This window comes from Galeopterus variegatus, unplaced genomic scaffold (assembly GCF_000696425.1).
Source record: "Galeopterus variegatus unplaced genomic scaffold, G_variegatus-3.0.2 Scaffold7244, whole genome shotgun sequence".
NCBI classification, from domain to species: Eukaryota; Metazoa; Chordata; class Mammalia; order Dermoptera; family Cynocephalidae; genus Galeopterus; species Galeopterus variegatus.
This window is the reverse complement of record NW_007733355.1, coordinates 13,189-34,607: the sequence shown is the minus strand read 5'-3', so window position 1 is coordinate 34,607 and position 21,419 is coordinate 13,189. Positions and strand designations below refer to the sequence as shown.

General features: G+C 38.4%; 1 protein-coding gene across 1 annotated transcript in view; it reads right to left on the bottom strand.

Moving 5' to 3' along the window:
• Positions 1 to 1,308: 1,308 nt before the first annotated feature.
• SELL (selectin L) overlaps positions 1,309 to 21,419 on the bottom strand; it is a 25,385-nt gene continuing 5,274 nt past the window's right edge. The window contains exons 4-9 of the mRNA XM_008591746.1: positions 20,372 to 20,479; positions 16,333 to 16,518; positions 13,675 to 13,860; positions 11,898 to 12,026; positions 8,091 to 8,109; positions 1,309 to 3,188 (exon numbers count right to left, since the gene is read on the bottom strand). Coding sequence (XP_008589968.1) covers positions 3,170 to 3,188; positions 8,091 to 8,109; positions 11,898 to 12,026; positions 13,675 to 13,860; positions 16,333 to 16,518; positions 20,372 to 20,479 — 647 coding nt within the window. The 3' untranslated portion in view covers positions 1,309 to 3,169. The remainder of the gene's footprint in view (positions 3,189 to 8,090; positions 8,110 to 11,897; positions 12,027 to 13,674; positions 13,861 to 16,332; positions 16,519 to 20,371; positions 20,480 to 21,419) is intronic.

The window sequence follows — 21,419 nt, the reverse complement described above, 5'->3', positions numbered from 1 at the left end:
TTTGTTCCTTATCAATTGACTTTAAATTCAATTTGTGATGTTTTCCTTTGCTTGTATGTTGAGAAAATAATTATCTAAACATTAAAAAAAAAAAGAATGGTGGAAAAAATAATAAAACCCTTTCAGAGTCACACAGGGAAGCTGTATGTATCTTATAAAATGTCAAGGGCCCCCTAGCTCAATTGAGACTGCCAAAGCCAAGGGAAGTAAAGTTCTCATTATTTCTCCTACTAATTTCCCTGTCCCTTGTCACGAATTGTGAATTGTTTTAGTGATGGCAGCTTTTCTTTCCCAAATGGGACATGTAAACAGAAGGGAAGAACTACATTGCTGAAGTCAAGAGAGCGAGTGCAATTTTAGAATAATTTTGGAGAAAAGGGGAAGGGTAGAGATAAGTCAGCTGACAGAGAACAAGAACTTTGGGGGAAGGACATAGATATATAAAGGATAACTTTATTAACTTTCCACAGTGTGATGTGGATATAAAGCCTCTTTTCTGCCTCATCTATTTATCATCAAATCATTATAGATCTAGGTCTGTTTCAAGTGTGTGTCAAACAACAGAGCACAATCTCAGGGAAGCCAAGGGTTGAAAGTGTGTGACACTCAGGTGACAGATTTTTCTTATCAGAGCTAAGGCAATACAATTAGATATTAATTTGGTGAACTATTTCTTCAGGAAATTGCAATAATACAGTCTAGGCAAATGGATCTCTAGTGAACAAATCCAGGGGAATGGATAATTCTGTGTTCCTTGGACTCTGTTGATTTCATGAAAGTTGGTATTCCGGGCAATGAGAGAAAAGAGTTATTTCATTCAATCTAGAGCACAATTGTGTGAGGAAGATAATGGTATCCCCATTGCATAAATACACCTGACGTTCAGAGAGGGTGCCTATTTGCCTGGGTCACACCCTGTAGATAGAGACAGGGCTCCAACTGGTGCCTCTGACTTCCCAACCCGTACCCTCCACCTCACCCCAACAGGGACACAGGTAGCCGAGTGGACCTTCTGCAGTGAACATCTGAGAGCTGGGTTCTTATTTGGAAACAAGTGGGGGACCCACTTGTCTAATCTCAGGAGAAGGCCTCGGAGCTGCTTCTGCTCTAGCCTTTGGGTAGAATCCAGAATCCTACACCACGAAAGCACAAAAGGCAAGATTTGGATGGTGAAAAAAAAATCTACACTTAAAGTTCAGTTCACAAAGCAATTTATACTTGATGTAACATCACAATAACCCTCTGAGGTAAGCATGACAGACTTAATTCTTATTTTTTAGTCTCAGGGAGTTAGTTAAGCCCAAGGTCTTTGGAGAAATTTATCTTATCAATCTTTATTTAGTTGATGTAGCATGATATAATTCTTGACATCAAATAGAACCCTTAAGACTTGAATATAGGACTGCATATCTAAATCTATACACATCTTACTCCCAAGAAGTTGTCTTCATTTGATTTCCTCAGCCCTGATGTTTTAGTTGAATAAGCACTTGCAGTCAGGACTGCCCTGTAAGTCTGTGCAGACTATGCACTATACAACTCTAGGGCATGCACCCTAAGCCACATGAATGTGAATGACACATCCTAGATTCATAGTGCACAACATGAAGACTCTTTTGCAACAGCCCTTGCTGTAATGCAGAATCTGAGATAGCTTTGAGAAAGAAAACAATTCTTACCAAAAAATCATTCTCATAACAAGCAAATTTGTATGAATGGTGTATTGGCCATGGGATAAAGAGCCTTTTCCAATTAGTTTTTGACAGATCCCTATTCTTTCATAAGCATTCAGCCCTTGACATTAAGTAAGTACCTGTCTAGCTCATCACATGCCATGGAGAGAGAGGGTTTGCTGAAACTTATGTGAACAGTACATTGTATGCTCTTTCTGATTTATTTGAACATGCATTTATTGAATGTCAAATAATGAACTAGACACTCGAGGGTTCTAGCATAATCTCTTCTCTATGGTTATTAAACCATACAATCTCATTGAGGAGAAAACATAACATATGACAATTTTTAAAATGACAAACTAGGTAACATTTAAAAAACAGGCTGTATTTAAGTACAAAATTGCATGTTACAGACTAATCTTGCAGTTGGAAGTCAGGAAGGGGGTTGCCATGTCTTGAACTGGTTAAGGACTAGTTACGGAAGAAGTAGAAAGGGTGGGGGATGCCTGAGATGACTCTGAAAAAAAGAAATAAAATCTAGGTAGGTGGATAAGAGATTTGGGACTAAGGGAAGGGGAGAATTTCGGTATGACTCAAGGAATCTCTCTAAGTGTGATAACTGTTCTGCATAACATCAAAGAGTTGTTACCTACAGCTAACATTTCAGTGATGATGTTTCTTTATTAACAATATAGTAGTCATAAAAGAAGCATTGACTACAAAATATCCAAATGGGTCTAATAAAAAGAGACAGCAAAACCCAAAGCTAAAAACAGCACAAGCTATTTTCCTCTTTTTTTCTTTTCTTTGGTGCACATAAGATGCCACAAATGAAAATCAGCCAACTGAGAAGGGGAGATGGCTAAAGAATAGTGGGGAGACTGCAGGTGGTTCAATAGAACGGCCTCCATTTGCAGTAAGCGGGGCTACAGTGCAAACAGGACTTTTCCAACTTGAGCAGAACCCCATTTCTTCACTGGAACTGGAAAGCAAGGATAACATCAATTCTATGAACATTCTATAAGAGTGTGTCCCCACAGTACACAGAATACAGAGGAGGCAAATTTTGATCTGTGAGAAAACTGAATCTTAGTTACGCATGTATGGATTTTTTATGGTATTGAGAAGGGTATGTCATTAGGTACCACACTGAATTGAAACTGGAAACAAGAGTCCAAAAAGAGCCATCAGACCTCTTTACAATTCACAGTAATCCTTTTCCCCTATAGTCTTATTCATTTCTTCACAGAAAAGATAATGAAAGATTGAGCTATATAAACAACAACTGTGGGCTGGGGGCAGGGGGGTGGATGAGGAGCAAAACAGGAGCAGAAGGAGCTGTTAGTCATATAGGAATCTTTCCAGATGCACTGAAAGAAACAGTCTTTCCCTTGGATGCCGACGATGTCACAATGCAAAACTTTTTTATGGAAGAATTGGAAGGATCCAATGGCTCTTTAGTATCACAAGAACCTCCTTTCACAGAGAGTGGTTTAATACGGGTCATCCATGCTGAAAGAAAAACAAAAGATTATAAATTAAACTGAGGAGCCTAAAAATTGCAAAAATTAAAGTGTTATTAGTAAAGATAAATATTCACTAAAGGTGAGAAGAGGAGCATGAAAATGCTTTCAGCTGGAAATCTTGGACAAGATGCGGGACATTTGAAGGTGGATGGGAAGAGAACCTAGAGCAGCTCACCATGCAGAGGTGGTGTTAAAATACAGACTCAGATTCAGCAGGTCTGGGTGGGACCTGAGATTCTGCATCTTTAACAAAGCTCCCTGGTGATGTTTATGCTGACAGTTTGCAGACCACACTTGGAGAAATTTCTGCAGTATGGCCTTTGTCTCCAGATGTAATGAGCTTGAAGGATATTTTAGATTGATTTTGAACAGTGGAAAGTCAAGAAAGTTGAAGAAGACATGCTCAAATGGAAGGTGAAATCAGCGAAAATTAAAACTCATCAAAGAAATGGTTGTGGTTCTAAACACCTGATTCTGATGGGATATGATTTAAGAAGATGATAACGAATTCAGTTTCATGAAATAAATGACACTTTTTTGTGAGTGACACAACTGTCTCATTCTGGGAAAGGACAGGAGAGAACCAAATGTAGTATGTCTTAATAGCACCTTTCACAGAAAGAACCATATTCTGAGACTCTGGTCTCATGATGAACTGTCAGGATAAACCACAGTTCAGCAGCTGCAAACATGCTTGCCAATATAGAGATAAAAATGTTTCTGAAAACAAAATTTCATGTATACCCTCCTCTGAGGTTGGCATCGTTATCTTCCTGTGTATCTTGGGTGTAGCTTTAACTCAGCCAAAATTTAGACATTAGAAACCAAATGAGGTGATAAACAGAACCAGTTTGCAGAAGAGTCAAAATAACCCAGCAAGAATGGAAACCACAAATGCCCAAGGAGTCATTCACTCACCATCTAAAAGTTAATACACATGAGCACAAAGCACTATGAGAGTTAGATCAAGTTAAAAAAAATTGACGCATAGTGTTCAGTGTGATAATGTTCATTTTACCTTTGCCTTGTTCTGGAAACACACCCTACTTCTTCCACCCCACCCTTCCTCAGTGCTATCACACAGTGGTTTCAGTGTGAAAAAAATTAATCACCTTACTGTAAGAGGAGAGTTACAACTCTAACCTGGAGTCGAGAGTCCTAAGTTCAAGAAGCATAAGGGTTAAGAGCATGATCCCTGGATCCAAATGGACACAAATCTCAGCTTTGCCATTTACAAAATGACTACAGGCTGGCTATTTTATTTCTCTTTGCCTCTGTTTCTTCACCTGTAAAGAGGATATTAACAGTACCTACTCCCACAAACTTGTAGGCAATATTTCATGATTCAAGACACGTAAAACACTCAGAACAGTATTCAACATGGAATTAATATTTGCTAAAGGCTTATTATTACTGTAACTAACTCTATCACTAGCTCTAGGCCTATAGAAAAGTTATTTAATTAGCTCAAGCATGAAAGAATTTGAACATCATGTCCACCAAGACCTTTTCTAGACCTAAAATAATATGATTCTATGAATTAAGATAACCTTGCTCAATAAGTGAGAGGTGTCTCAAGACAGCTGGGCAAATAATTCTTCTTTGCTTGGTCCTTCTAGGCCTGCTGGGAAGGCATTCAAGACCTGTGTTGGTGGGGCCAGCCTCTCAATAAACCGTGGGCTCCAGGCGGTTCCACTCACTGGCCCCTGAGCATGCTTTCCTAGTCCACTACCACACCTCTATTTACATCACATTGCTCTCTAGACTGCCTTCCTTCCCTGCTTCTCTCCATACACCTGTCCACCCTTCAAAAAGCAACCCAGGTTCCACTTTCTTTAGAAGATTTTCTGTGATCACCAAGCCAAGTAATCTTTCTCATCTCCGATACAGAATTCATCAGTTGTTACATTACTCTGCCATGTATTTTTCTTATCTTTTTCTGTATTTCTTTCTTCAGTCTCCAACTAGATAATAATCTCCCTGAGGTCCGGGACAAGGTTAGATCCCATCTGGTCATATGTTGTTGTTTTCTAGTATAAATAATTGCATTGGATATGACCCTCTCTATGTCGTGCATTCACACACGCATGTATGTCCTTTTCAACCCCACACTATTGATTGGGGCCATTTAGTGGACTGAGGGGTCAATACCTTGAGTTTTACTCTTATTAGAGGCTCAGTTGTCTTTATTTTTTCCTAGAAGTTGGGAAAGAAAGGTTTCTGATATAATTGCTTTGTCAGCCACAATTATATTGGGTAAAAAAGGATGATAAAAATTCAGCAGCTCTGCCTTTCCTGATACTTGATTCAAGTTTTCATGTGTGTTTTAAGTGCCATTGTATATATTGCCAGCTGGCTACTGGGTTTAAATTTCCCTTAAGCCAAAAGGAAAATGGAAGAGAATAAAAAATTTTTTACTTTCAAAACTTGATCTAAGATAACTCTCCAAATAGATAATAATCTCCCTGAGGACAGGGACAAGGGCTTACTCTTTTCGGTGTCTCAATCAAGCTTAGCATTGTTCCAACACAAAATTGTTTGACAAAGAACTATTAATTGATTCATTGTAAAAATCAGTGAACTATCAAACTTAATATGGCAATTCGCTTAATATGGTAATTAACTTAATGCTAATACTATTCCAGTCAGCATCTTTTCCTGTCCCACAACGACATCTATAAAAATTGAGTTGATCTGCTTCCATCTAGTGGCAATTAAAATATGTGGTTCCTGTGGCCAGAAAACAGCTCTGGGTATCCTGTGCCACTAAAGACTTTCACTCAGCGGGTGTGAGCATGAAAGAAGTCTTCACATTTTGTGGGTTTCCTGCCATAGAGACAGGGAGGCCAGCCCAAAGAAGGGACTCCTTCTCCCTAGGATCCCATCTACACTATTAAAGAGAAGATAGGGTAATAAAATAGAATTAAAAAAACCTCCACAGACCCTATATCCCCATCCAGTGACCCCCCCATCTCTCTCCTCTCCTTCATAGACATACTTTTAAAAAGAGATGACCACACATTCTGCCTCTACTTTCTCATCCTAAATGATTCCCCAACCCATGGCCATCTGACTTCTGTCTTGAACTCTATGCTGATAATGGCCTCTCCAAGGACACCTTTGTTACATCCAATGGAAACTTCTGGTTCTCCGGGCAGCATCTGAAACTGCCTCCATTTTCTTCATCCGTAGTATTCATGAGTGCATGCTCTCTCTACCTCCTACTACCTCTCTGCCTGCCTCTTCCCGTTCTCCTTTTTCTTAGCTGACTTAGACATTGATGTTCTTCCAGTTTCTCCCCTCTCTACCAGGTTCTCTTCCATTCTCACACCTACACTCTCCCTGGGTGATCGTGACCACTCCTGAGATGGCAATTACCTCCTGACAGGGAGAACCCCCAAATCCACTTCTCCTACCCCAAGGTAGCCCCTGTGCTGCGTATAGGCCCAATGGACTACAACACCTAAATCTCAACGTGTACAAAACTGAACCCAGGATATTTCCCTCCAAACTTCTCATTCTTTCATGTTCTCTTCTCAGAAATAAATAGTACCACCATCCACCAGGTCCCAGATCAGAAACTTGGCAACTTCTTTGATTCTTCTCTCTCTGTCTCTTAGCAAATTAACAACCACATTCAATTGATTCTACCTCGTCTTATCTCATGAACCCATCCTCACTGCTATTTCTCTAGACAGGCACCATCAGCTTTCACTTGATAACTTCAAATGCCTCCAAAACAGATCTCTATGCCTGCAGGCTCACCCACCTCCCATATTTGCCATAATACTGTGCACATTGATCCTCAGAAGATGTCTAGTGCAAGATGACATTCACCACTTAAACCCTCTTGGTGATATCCCAAAGACCTCAAGATAAAGCTCATACTTGTTATTATTGCTTATATATTAGTTTATGATCTAGCCTTTGGTGCCTCATCTCCCCCCAGTTCCTCTGTTGCACTCTAAGCTACAACCCACTGAACTACTAAGGACTTCTCAGGAACAATTTGTGGTTGGCAGGATGGTTGTCCAGACAAACACTCTACCCATTCTGGAACCATCTGGCTCCATTTCCAACATGTTAAAAGGAGCTCAGTTGTCTAGCTGGGTACCCATATGTTACCAAAGTCTTATCACAGTTGCTCTTTTTACTTACACTCTCCTTCCTAAAATTTTAAAGCAAGTCACTAAACTCCTGAAACTGAAAAATATTCTGCCACCTTCATTTCTGCCAGATGGGCCATGCACTGTCACATGTTTGCATCCCTTCTCAGTATGCTATTTTTACAATGAAGAAATGTGAGCTCCAGAAACCAAACTAAAAACTAATTGCCTCTTTGGGGAAGCCGTAGGTACAATTCATGTTCCCCACCTTTTCCACATTTCTGAAGGTCAGTGCTTACCAGAGAGTAGTCATTTACCATTTTGTGTCGGTCATTGAGGACCTGAGTCTGGTGATGTACCTTCTTCTTAGGGCCTGGGGTACACTAGTTTCTCAATAAATGCTTTTTCAATCGAATGTTTCCTGAATACTGTATTTAGAGCCTCATGTTCAGCCAGGGCAAGAAGTAACATACCACAATGCTTCCAACCCTCAAGGAAAATTTAGGGACAATCAGAAAAAGCTCTCTTTACATAAACTTCCCTTCCCTAATAGGGCACTTCTTGTTAATTCCTTCATTCAGCTCCACTAGCACCCCCCAAAAACACAGCTTTTAAGGGAAGCCAGTAGATTTATCCTTTTATCTGGAAATTTCACTTAGATGAGTACCCCATGTAAATAACTACTATGGGGTGAATGTGTCTAGCTGTAATAGGCAATATCTTGAGTATTTTAAGTAAAAAAGAGATCAACAGATGTGGAAACTCTAGCTAATAAAACTTACCTTTTCTGAGATTTCTTGCCTAAAAATAAAAGAAAAAAGAGAAATGGCATCAGCAAAAAGTAGACAACTTCAGTTTTTTAAAGTAAGGGAGAAAGGAGATTTCCACCTCAAAACTGTCTTTTGAAGTATACTATGCATTTGTTGGTTGGACCCCATCTGTGCCCAGTGGGATTTGAGGTACTGGCTTAGGGTTCCAATTCAAACAGTGGTAGATACTCAAACAGAACCGACATGTTGATGCAGATGCCTCTCAGGGTTCTGTTCCATCCTTTGTGCTGCTAGTAAAGACAGGCTGAATTACCTGGTGGTCAGATCCAATATGCCCACTCACATGTTTATCCTTTCTTGACCTGCCATCTCATCCTACCTGCAGATTTTTCCCTAAGGGACCCAGCTGCTGATACTGCAAGAATATGTGTCATGACATCTCACAACATCTTCTCTGCAAATCCACAAGAGAATTTTACTCTAAGCTCATTGGTAGGAACTGCCCAGCCTTATCTGAGTAACTGATATATTTTTACCTTATAAAAACAGTGAATATGACAACTGGTCATGCTTCCTTCTTTGATTGGCTACAAGGAAACTCAGAGCCAGATCTGAGACCCTCTTTTATCAAGTGTAGACTTTGTGACACACATTTCTGTGTCCTAACTTCAACCTTGGTTCTAACTTATTTTTGTACACTAAATTTTGGCTTTCTTTGACATTTTTATTAATTTTAATTTGCTGTGTTGAATGCTGAATGCATTTTGTAAACTATCTTGCATTCTTTTTGAAAAAAGCAGAATATAAATAAGTAGATAAATGAACTGCAAAGTTGGAGTCTAGAAGAAATAAAAGCCAAAAAAAAAAAAAAAAAAATCTTTCAGGAAGAAGAATCATTTGAGAGGCAATATATTTCAGTAGCTGTAAGTTGTTGGAGCTCTAAAATCATCTGACCCAGGTGCAAGCCCTATTTTGCCACCTGTAGTGGTGTGTAGTGTGTCTTTGAACAGCTACTCATCCTCTCTGAGCCACGGTTTCATTATCTGTAAAAGGGGCATAGTAGTTGGGTCTTTCTCACTGAGTCAATAGAAAATGTATTGAATATGTTTAGGCCAGGTCCTAGCACTTACACAGGGCTCAATTACTATTTTAATCCATCAAAGTGTCAGAAATGGCTATTTTAACTCTTTTCTTCCAAATTCAGCCTGCTGATGATATGGACCAAATTAAGTCTGAATTAATTTCAGGTTCCATTGTTTATCTTTATGTAAATATATTTTTTTCTTTTAGGACAAATGAAACTAATCCATCAAAGTGTCAGAAATGGCTATTTTAACTCTTTTCTTCCAAATTCAGCCTGCTGATAATATGGACCAAATTAAGTCTGAATTAATTTCAGGTTCCATTGTTTATCTTTATGTAAATATATTTTTTTCTTTTAGGACAAATGAAACAAATAGCAAGAGATAAGCAAGAATCTTTTCCTACTGAGAGGGTTTCTTTTTGAAGAAAAGGGAACTAGGTGGGCATGTGTTCAGTTTCATGCTCTGTTCTTACCCTGTGTGTTGGTTCAGGTGTAAAATTCTTCCAACCGAGGAAAAAAAAACAGAGTCTTATGAATCTGAATACCAGGGGTTTTAGGGGACATATCTGGATGGGAGTCTGATCTCTGACTATGGCCCCTGCTGATAGGAGATTTTAGAGATTTGGCATAAAACAACATTACCAAATAGGGCCAATTGTAGTGACTAATCAAAAAGTGATGACAATAGGAACACTCTTTCTGGGGTGGGTTAGAAAACTAATCTAGCACCTTCTATTCTAAAATTTGGAAGAGAGATCAGATGCACAGGCGAATGTGTTTCCGGAGCCCTCTCTTATTCCCTTCCCAAAAGAAAGGTGCTAAAGTTGGATTCCAGGACTAACAGGGCAGGGGCCAAGTGCCAGGTTCAGAAGATCCATTGAGGTCAGAAGAACGGGGTCAAGATTCTGGTCACCTCTTTGGCTATCATGCTCTAAATATTCACCCTGTTCCCCTTTTCCAGCTTTCTGAACCCCCAAAGCCTATAAAATTCTCAGAATAGATGAATATTGTATATACACACATTTATTTCTCACTTTTATCCTTGTAAATGCATCAGCTACATTTTGAGTTAGAAAAGCTCTCCCTGTGTGTTGGTTCAGGTGTAAAATTCTTCCAACCGAGGAAAAAAAAACAGAGTCTTATGAATCTGAATACCAGGGGTTTTAGGGGACATATCTGGATGGGAGTCTGATCTCTGACTATGGCCCCTGCTGATAGGAGATTTTAGAGATTTGGCATAAAACAACATTACCAAATAGGGCCAATTGTAGTGACTAATCAAAAAGTGATGACAATAGGAACACTCTTTCTGGGGTGGGTTAGAAAACTAATATAGCACCTTCTATTCTAAAATTTGGAAGAGAGATCAGATGCACAGGCGAATGTGTTTCCGGAGCCCTCTCTTATTCCCTTCCCAAAAGAAAGGAGCTAAAGTTGGATTCCAGGACTAACAGGGCAGGGGCCAAGTGCCAGGTTCAGATGATCCATTGAGGTCAGAAGAACAGGGTCAAGATTCTGGTCACCTCTTTGGCTATCATGCTCTAAATATTCACCCTGTTCCTTTTTTCCAGCTTTCTGAACCCCCAAAGCCTATAAAATTCTCAGAATAGATGAATATTGTATATACACACATTTATTTCTAACTTTTATCCTTGTAAATGCATCAGCTACATTTTGAGTTAGAAAAGCTCTGGGGGTCTACCCTGGAACCTAGTAATCATTTCTAACATTGTCTCTGTAGGAAAAATATTCTTAGTGTTTTAAAGAACCAATTTACAACTAAAACTTTTAGAAGACAAAGTCATTCATAAATTGGAGATACTAGTAGCTGTTTGACAAACAAAGACGATTTAAGTGCTACATTAAAGATTCCCTGGCCTTCCTACAAAGTCAGTGATCTTTTGGAGCTTCTGTTCTCTTGTTGGCATAACTGTAACTAGCCTAACTGCCCGTTATCTGTTTCCTGTTTGCCCCACAATGATTTCCACAGCAAGGGCATGCAGTTTTCAAGTTATCGGTTTGAGATCTTGTACAGAAATGACTCCAAAGTAAAAAATTTAAAAACAACCTCACTGCTTTTCTCACCCCTGCCTATAAAACAGCCTTAGCCAGCTAACCCCTCACTAAGTACAGATGACTTTTATTCTATACTTTTGATTCTACAAATACCTATTAAAAGATTTTGTTCAGGGGCCAAACAGGTATGTGACTCTTGAAGAGGTCAGGTGTTTGGGAGCAGTGCCTTGAAAATCTTAGTAAGCATTCCTAGTGGAATTGTAGCACTGAAATCAAAGGCATGTAGGCTCTCAGTGGACAGAGATTATGCATGTTTTTTTTCATAATTAAATAACAGCAAGAAAACATTAGAATATCTCATTTAGCTGTTATCACCCTAGCAAGGTGCCTTAAAAATAATAGGCATTTTTTAAAAGTTTGTTGGATAAAAAGTAAAAATTGGCAGCTTGTTTTAAAGAAGGTATGTACTGGGCTGATTTATAAGTCTCCAAGGACTGATGTCTACAGAACAGAAAGCTTGGCATCCTGCTCCAGTTGAATCTATTGCACATAATTTCTTGTGGGTTTCTTTCTTTCTTTTCATTTTAAAGTTGTATCATTTTCATATAAAATTAATCCTTTCTTTCTTTCTTTCTTTCTTTCTTTCTTTCTTTCTTTCTTTCTTTCTTTCTTTTCACTTTAAAGTTGTATCATTTTCATATAAAATTAATCTCACATACCTTTTCTTAATCGCCTTGCCAGCCAAATGATAAATGCCAACCCAGAGAATGCAGTAACCACGACTGCCACTGGAATAAAAAGGGGGTTGTAGCCATACTCCTTGACCCCTGAGACTTGTCTGTCAAATTCTGAAAGAGAAATCAGTAAAGCACATAGCATAAGACCACAAGCATTACTTCCTTAGTCCATCTCAGATATCTGACTTCCTCCTTACATCTCCCAATAATAGCCCATTGATGCAATTTGACAGATGAGGAAAGTGGCATGGGAAGGCCCATGATGAGTCTACGGCAGAGGCAGAGACTGGGTCAGCCTGATGCCTACAGAACCTCAATTCGTGGAACTCCTGGGTATGTACCTAAAAATCTTGGCAAGAAGTGGTCATCGTTGTGTTTAGCTCCATGGCCTTGCTCAATGGTTGTAACTCTGAAATACAGAGAAGAGCTGAAAAGCCTTATACAACTTCAGAAAAAATAAAAGCCAGTGAGCTGAACTGGGTAACTTTTCAGTCAGAGGAAGCTATTAATGCTTTTACTTTAAATCAGCCATGCAAAAATAAGCACTTGTTTATATGCCAAGGACCTGCACTAATCTTTCAAGTGATGTAGTCCTACCACTTCCCTCCACTTCCTTCACAAATAAAAGACCATATCTATATATATCCTCTTGTAAGTGTAACATAAGTTCATTTAGGGGCCTTTATTGAAAAAAAATACCAATATGAAAAAAATCTGTCTTCTGACATCACCAGTTGAGGAACCTACTTTTACATATTGATGCAGGGTCTGCCTGCCTCCCTATTCTTCATGTTGGTTACTTTGATGAAACCTTTCAAGGTGCTTCCATTCCCACACCAAATATAAAATAGATGAGAGGCTCAAGTTCCCAGAGGCTCCAAACAGAGGGTAACTATTGGCTTGATGACGCTGAGGAAAGGGACAATAGCCAGGCCTTAAATGGAAATGTCCCTGATAAGCCTGATACACAGTCTTCCTCTAAAGGCCTTCTTGCCCCTCTCTCTGCTCCTCCACTCCAGGCCCTGACCCTGAGCACAAAGAGATCAGCTTCTCTGACAGTCTCTACAGATTCTATTATTTTAAGACTTTTGTCATCAGTGCAGGTGGTCTCAAGGGCAGACATGGATAGCTACTCTTCCATATGCTAACTTTAATGTGCTTTTATTTTAGCACTATTGCCAGGCACTGTGTCTCCTAGGTGGTATACAAAGATGAGGAAGACAGTTTTTCTCATGCAAAGACTGATTTGGGAAGAATCAGCTTAGTGATAATTAGTAGTGGCATTTCAAAGGACTAACAGAGAAGTCAAATTGTAGTGGAATAGAAGAACAAATAAGAAATAAATCAGTAGAGACAGTAGGTTTAGAATTTAAGAGTTAATAGCAATCACAATTCCTTGAATTTAAGACAAGCAAACAGATATGATGTTGATGTGGGGGAGAGAGGGGGGAAGGAGGAATTGGAAAAGAGACACAAAAATCAACTACATTGTATATTGATAAAGTAAAATAAAATTTAAAAAACTGGGAGATACATTTTTTAAAAAGAACTTGAGTTAAGAATGAAAAAAAGAAATGGCTTCTGTTAAAGGAGGAGGCAAAAACATCCAAGAATTTTATAGTAAGTTAATGCATATACATTTATTTTTAGACCACATATATTTAGTAAAACACAATTTAAAAGTTTAGTATATCTTTCCTCACCATCTACTCATCCATCAGCTCCACCGTTAAGTCTCAGTATACTGGGGCAAACTTACTTTTACATATTGGACTAGGACTGGACCAGATTCCAGATGATCCACAAATAGTTTTCTTCTCCCCTATTAACTCAGTTCCTTCTGAGCAATTGAAGGTACATGCAGTGGTAAAGCTGAAGTTAGCCAGGGGGTGACTACAGTCCATGGTCCCCAAATCAGGTTCTGTTAGAGGCTCACATTGAATCACTTCAATGGAAAAAACAAAACAAAACAAAACAGTATTTCTGAGCAGAGATCCTTCCTTGGCCAAAAGGCCTGACTCAACTGTGGAATTATTCACATGAATCTAGGAATTTCTATGTTCTCGAAATTAGTTCTGATAATGCTTCCAGACTTTATTTTCCTGAGAATGATGGTGTGGAGAGTTGGGGATGAAGCCAAGAGAGTACTGAAAGCCCGGGGGTGAGGGGTGAATCGCCAGCTCCCCTGCTCTGTCATGCCCCATGGCTCTGCCTCAAGAGCTCTTATGGAACCTTCTCACTGAGCACAGAGAATGTCCATCTTCTCACCTGTTCTGAAGTCTACCCAAGTAGTTTTGAAAAAATCTCAATTCTCTGAAGCAAGTTGAACTTCTGTAAAATTCAGCAAATAGGTTGGTTTTGTTCTATGATTTCAGTGAAGGATTTTGTTAGTTCTTTTGAGAATTAAACTACTTAAACTAGTGAGTCAGGAGTATGAATGTGGAAAATGTAACTAGAATCTTACAGGTTAAAACACAACCAGTTTTCTCCCATACTCCCATATGGGGATAATCTTCGCAATTCAAAAGGAAAAAAAAAAAAAAATACCATATTTCAAATGAAAAAAAAAAAAAAAAAACGAGAGATTGTGTTTTTGTTTTTCACAGCAGTTGTTATTCTTCTGAGATTTCATGCAGAAGGAAAAGTAAAAGATGATTTTTAAGAAAAAACCAAATAAAACAATCAAAAAAGACCTCTGCATGCCGGAGAAGGAAATTGGTTGGTGTTAAATAGGACACCACATAAAATAGGTGTTACTGAAAGAAGAGGAACCAAAATGTAACTGAGGTTGAGCAAGACTGTTTATTTATGCCGTGACAATGAGAAAAATAAAAAATATGGTATAACCACATTGTATTGCTGTAAATCATGTTACACACTGTGAGATGGCTTCAGAGGCATTTGGTTATTATTTTTTGTTTAGGGGTTTTTCTTTTTAATTTTAGTAAGAATAACCACTTTGAAAAGCATCACAGTATAATCTAAATTAGGTTAAATTATGCTCCAAAAGAGGACATAGACTTCTTAGTGAGACTCTACTGCACTTTCTAACTGTAAACTCAGGACTGCCACAACAAAGCCTCCAGTCTGGTTACTCACCTTGACATGTTGGTTCTGGAGATGACCAGTTTCCAAATGGTCCGCAAGTGGTTTCTTCAATCCCGGTTAAGTTTGTTCCCACAGAGCAGATGAAGGCACACTGCGAGCTATATATCCTCTTGTAAGTGTAACATAAGTTCATTTAGGGGCCTTTATTTAAAGCTCTCCCACTTGATAACCATGTGCCTTTCAGCAAGGTTACTTAAACCCTCCAGCTTCAGTTTGTTCATCTCGAAAAGAAGAATAATGATAATTGTGTTAAGCTCATAGAATTGATGTGGGCACTAAATGCAATTTAATTAATGTAAGTCAAGGACTTAGAACAGAGCCTGGCTCATAAGAAGATCGAATTAAAAATTAGCTGGCCTCCATATATTACCTTTGACATTATCTAGAGAGAGATGTTTTTAAACCCAGGTATGTGTAAGTGGGAATGACCAGCTCAGTTGAGAAATAACTATGACATTGGAGCTCCTGAGTATGCTAGAGTATTGGCAGTAAGAGATTCAGAGAAAGAGTGGGTCTGCATAATCAGTCTTCTTTACAAGAGGAGAAGATAAAAGTTTAGAAAACATCTTAGCATCAATTCTGCCTTCAACTCTCTAGCTCAGATCCAAAACTTCAGCTCTTCTGATTTTGACAACCCTCTCCAGAAACTGTATCTATTTCCCTCCTCTGGCTGATGGTACAATACATCAAATTAAGACTTGAAAATCAAAGTCTTCACATTTCAGGTCCTGCCACTCAGTTTGGGCAAGTATTGCAATCATGTCTTATTTCTTACATGTCAAATTTGAGCCATCATTGTAACCTTACTCTTGAGGTTTCAATGAAGAATGGACTCATGGAATTAGAAGAATTTTTATATTTTCCATATACAGTACAAGTGCAAGTTAAAGTAAATTAAATTGTCCAATTCAATTCAGACCCACAAGCAAGTGCCTGATATGTTCCAGGCATAGTGTGAATCCCACAGATTCAATGATAAATAGGACATTTATTGATCTTAAGACACTTTTAGAACTAGAGTAGATGGACAAGTAAACAAATGACTTCAACAAATGTGGGAAAAATGAGAAAGAAATATATAGAGCTATTGGAACATAGAATATGGACACTTAGCTCCTCTTGGGGTCCAAAGAAATCTTCCTGGGAGAAATGGTCCCTGGACTACATCTTAAAGATGAACAGGTGTGTTGGCCATGAGCAAAATCAATGAGTTACAAAGCACGTATGGTTAGNCTTAGTGAGACTCTACTGCACTTTCTAACTGTAAACTCAGGACTGCCACAACAAAGCCTCCAGTCTGGTTACTCACCTTGACATGTTGGTTCTGGAGATGACCAGTTTCCAAATGGTCCGCAAGTGGTTTCTTCAATCCCGGTTAAGTTTGTTCCCACAGAGCAGATGAAGGCACACTGCGAGCTGAAGCTGAAGTGTCCCAAAGGGTGAGCACAGGTCATGGTACCCAGCTCTGGGGCCTCCAAAGGCTCACACTGAGTTACTGTAAAAAGAAAAGAAACAGTATTCGAAAGTGTTAAGAGTACCTGATGCCTGCATTTGAATCTTTGCTCTCCCACTTGATAACCATGTGCCTTTCAGCAAGGTTACTTAAACCCTCCAGCTTCAGTTTGTTCATCTCGAAAAGAAGAATAATGATAATTGTGTTAAGCTCATAGAATTGATGTGGGCACTAAATGCAATTTAATTAATGTAAGTCAAGGACTTAGAACAGAGCCTGGCTCATAAGAAGATCGAATTAAAAATTAGCTGGCTTCCATATATTACCTTTGACATTATCTAGAGAGAGATGTTTTTAAACCCAGGTATGTGTAAGTGGGAATGACCAGCTCAGTTGAGAAATAACTATGACATTGGAGCTCCTGAGTATGCTAGAGTATTGGCAGTAAGAGATTCAGAGAAAGAGTGGGTCTGCATAATCAGTCTTCTTTACAAGAGGAGAAGATAAAAGTTTAGAAAACATCTTAGCATCAATTCTGCCTTCAACTCTCTAGCTCAGATCCAAAACTTCAGCTCTTCTGATTTTGACAACCCTCTCCAGAAACTGTATCTATTTCCCTCCTCTGGCTGATGGTACAATACATCAAATTAAGACTTGAAAATCAAAGTCTTCACATTTCAGGTCCTGCCACTCAGTTTGGGCAAGTATTGCAATCATGTCTTATTTCTTACATGTCAAATTTGAGCCATCATTGTAACCTTACTCTTGAGGTTTCAATGAAGAATGGACTCATGGAATTAGAAGAATTTTTATATTTTCCATATACAGTACAAGTGCAAGTTAAAGTAAATTAAATTGTCCAATTCAATTCAGACCCACAAGCAAGTGCCTGATATGTTCCAGGCATAGTGTGAATCCCACAGATTCAATGATAAATAGGACATTTATTGATCTTAAGACACTTTTAGAACTAGAGTAGATGGACAAGTAAACAAATGACTTCAACAAATGTGGGAAAAATGAGAAAGAAATATATAGAGCTATTGGAACATAGAATATGGACACTTAACTCCTCTTGGGGTCCAAAGAAATCTTCCTGGGAGAAATGGTCCCTGGACTACATCTTAAAGATGAACAGGTGTGTTGGCCATGAGCAAAATCAATGAGTTACAAAGCACGTATGGTAAGTGTAGAGAACTACCATATTTTGATGTTACTAGAAGGAAAAGAGGAGGCAGGGAACAATGTAAAATGAGATGAGGTAGGAAGATAGAAGCGAAGACAAGATGTTGTTATCTTGTTTTCACTGACTTAATGGGTACCTGCTATATATCAAGCATTGCTCTGGGCCTTGAGGAGCTTAGATTTCATCCTGTAAGACAAATAATAGGTAGAAATTGAAGGGTGAATGGTTGCGGGTGTGATGTGTTTTTAATTGATCAGCCTGCCTATAGTTGGAATAATATACTTGAAAAGAGCCAATTTCAAGTTGTAGAACTTAGCTAGGAGACTATTTCAATAATCTAGGAGAAAGCTAATGAGGGCAATGGTAGTAGAGTTGACAAGGAGACAAATTAGAAAAATAACGTTATAAAAATTGGTAGTATGTTATTTTGCATAAATGTTGCACAAGGTAAGAAAGTCTCATACTAAAGTGCCCATGTACATTGTGGTGCCATATATTGAGATAAGGAATACAAAAAGGAAAGCTTGGGGCCGGCCCGGTGGCGCACTGGATAGTGCGCTGCTTGGGAAGCGCAGCAGCGCTCCCGNAATGTGGGAAAAATGAGAAAGAAATATATAGAGCTATTGGAACATAGAATATGGACACTTAGCTCCTCTTGGGGTCCAAAGAAATCTTCCTGGAAGAAATGGTCCCTGGACTAGATCTTAAAGATGAATAGGTGTGTTGGCCATGAGCAAAATCAATGAGTTACAAAGCACGTATGGTAAGTGTAGAGAACTACCATATTTTGATGTTACTAGAAGGAAAAGAGGAGGCAGGGAACAATGTAAAATGAGATGAGGTAGGAAGATAGAAGCTAAGACAAAATGTTGTTATCTTGTTTTCACTGACTTAATGGGTACCTGCTATATATCAAGCATTGCTCTGGACCTTGAGGAGCTTAGGTTTCATCCTGTAAGACAAATAATAGGTAGAAATTGAAGGGTGAATGGTTGCAGGTGTGATGTGTTTTTAATTGATCAGCCTGCCTATAGTTGGAATAATATACTTGAAAAGAGCCAATTTCAAGTTGTAGAACTTAGCTAGGAGACTATTCCAATAATCCAGGAGAAAGCTAATGAGGGCAATGGTAGTAGAGTTGACAAGGAGACAAATTAGAAAAATAACATTATAAAAATTTGTAGTATGTTATTTTGCATAAATGTTGCACAAGGTAAGAAAGTCTCATACTAAAGTGCCCATGTACATTGTGGTGCCATATATTGAGATAAGGAATACAAAAAGGAAAGCTTCCTGGGCTTATTGATTTTACAGTCTTTTGGGCATCTCAAAAGCTTAGCACATTTGGATTTCAGGGCTGGAGACAGATTTGTCGGTCCAAAGACCACATAGATTTATTAATCTACAGAAGTTAGTAAATTTAACCAAAGGGAACATGTAGAGACAGGAGAGCAATAGGAAAAGAACAGAAGCTGAGAAATAATAATAGTTTATGAGCTTGGATAAGTGCCCATGAAGGAACCCAGGAGAAATGATCACAAAAAGAAAAGAGCCAGACATGATGGAAACCAAGACAGAAAAAAGAGTAAAATGTTCAAATAGGAGTAAAATGGGCACACTGATGATATAAGGATTAAAAAATAAAATTTTAGAATGGAGTAAGGATAAAGTATTCTTCATTCTTTACAGTCTTTGCTCTTGCTCTTTTATTTTAACCTTATGGTTTTCTATTTTATGCACCAGATACTTCAAACATAATTCTGAAACTTGCACAACATCAATCAAAGGATTTAATGTTCTCTCAGTAGTGAGTTGAGTGTGTCAGACTCTTTGATTTTGAATCTGTGTATTCTCTCCTTTCCAACTTTACCACTGTGACTTTGAATAATTTGAATAGACCCCTAATGATTGTCTCCATCTTCTTGCTTTTTGCTCTCCAATCCATCTCATGCACTGCTTCTAGAATAATTACCCTAAATGCAGATGTTAAGACACTGAGTGGCCTCCCATTGCCAAGCAAAGGGCAAATTCCGTCACTGGGCAGTCTCCAGTCTCTACAAACTTACTCTAGCTTATCTTGCTTTCCTTCAGACTCAATTATGAGTATATGTAATTTCCACTAATTAACCATAAATCATTTAAGGGCAGAATCTATAACAGATTTGCCTTTGTATTCCTCCGAAATACCCAATCCAAATAAATGTGCTGAATTTATGATTATATGTCTCTGACATATACTGTGTATCATTATGCGAACCTTCCTCTTTGGCCTCACCCAGTTATGACTTTGAAGATTATATTTAAAAACCAGATTACATTCTGAGTAACTCACCCCCCTAATGACAAATGATTTCATTTCTTTCAAACTATAGAGTTCTAATTAATCCAACAAGCTCATTAAATTGTGAGTGCCTTGAAAGCAGGAATCTACTATGCCTGACTCCTTACTGTAACACTTACAGCTTTTTTCTCTCAACACTGTTTTCTTTGTGGTACTCAGAAAAACTTGCTGAGAAGTGAATTGAAACTTCATGCTGACTTATGAAATCTTTACAGAAAGGTAACAGCATTGTGAAACCATAGCTTTCTGATCAAAACTTCCCATTTCTCAGAATGGCAACTATCATTTTGTCCCAACTAACTTCCATCATAAACTACGATGATTCCTGTAGCTTTACATAAGAAGAAACAAAGAAAGGAAAGGCTTACCAAACTGACACTGGGGCCCATAGTACCCCACATCACAGTTGCAGGTGTAATTATTGATGATTTCCACACATTCTCCATGGCTGCTGCATGACCAGGGCTGGCAAGAAGCTTTAAGGAGATCAGAAAAAAATATATTTAATGTGATTACATTTTAGTATTCATAGTCATTTCTTTAGACACAGATAGCTTTTTGTCTGAGACTATTTTAACAAAGAGGAAGGGTTTATTTATACATTCACAGAATTTTTTGCTAAAATTTTTATTTATTAAATATACTATCCATATAGCCATAGGCATTTATTTGCTTTTAGAATGAGTTTACCAATACTAATACTCTATAATATTTTGGGGAAACTTAGTGGCATACATTGAAACTCTCGAAATTACTTGTTTTAATGTAATAAGCAGGTTAAATGATGACTTGACCTCAATCATTTCTGTAGTCTGCTTGCCAGTCTCTTTCTTTATAGAAAATACTAAGATTAAAAAGGACGTCAAACTTTCAGAAGGAGAGGACAAACCTAAAGATACTGTAGATGGGGAGGAGGGAGGGAGAGAGGAGTTTGGGAAAGGAGAAAGGAGTTTGGGAAGTGACAGGTTGGGTAATGGGCATAAAGAAATATCACGTTTTGTAAGAATAAATATGCTAATAATAAATAAAAAAAAATTTTAAGTTCAAACTTGCTAAATTAGTAGAGATTCCAATTTACAAGAGGCCACATTAACTATGTTTTACTTTTAAAATATGACTTGGAAAAATCCTGACTGTTTTGGAATTGTTGCAATAGTTTTTACAGAATATTTCATTCATCAAAGCTAGTGCAATGTTTTATGACGCAGAATAACATATGATTAGGCTAAGAAGGAGCACAAGCCCCCCACCTTACAATGAGGAAACTGAGGCAAGGGTGAGCCTATGCTCTCGACTGGCCCCGGTGCTTGACTGCACTCCCCTGACTTATTATTAGGGGGACTGATTGTCTAGTCCTTCCTCCTTACTTTACACATATACTTTTCTTGATGTAACTTGACTTAGGGGTTTAGTCTT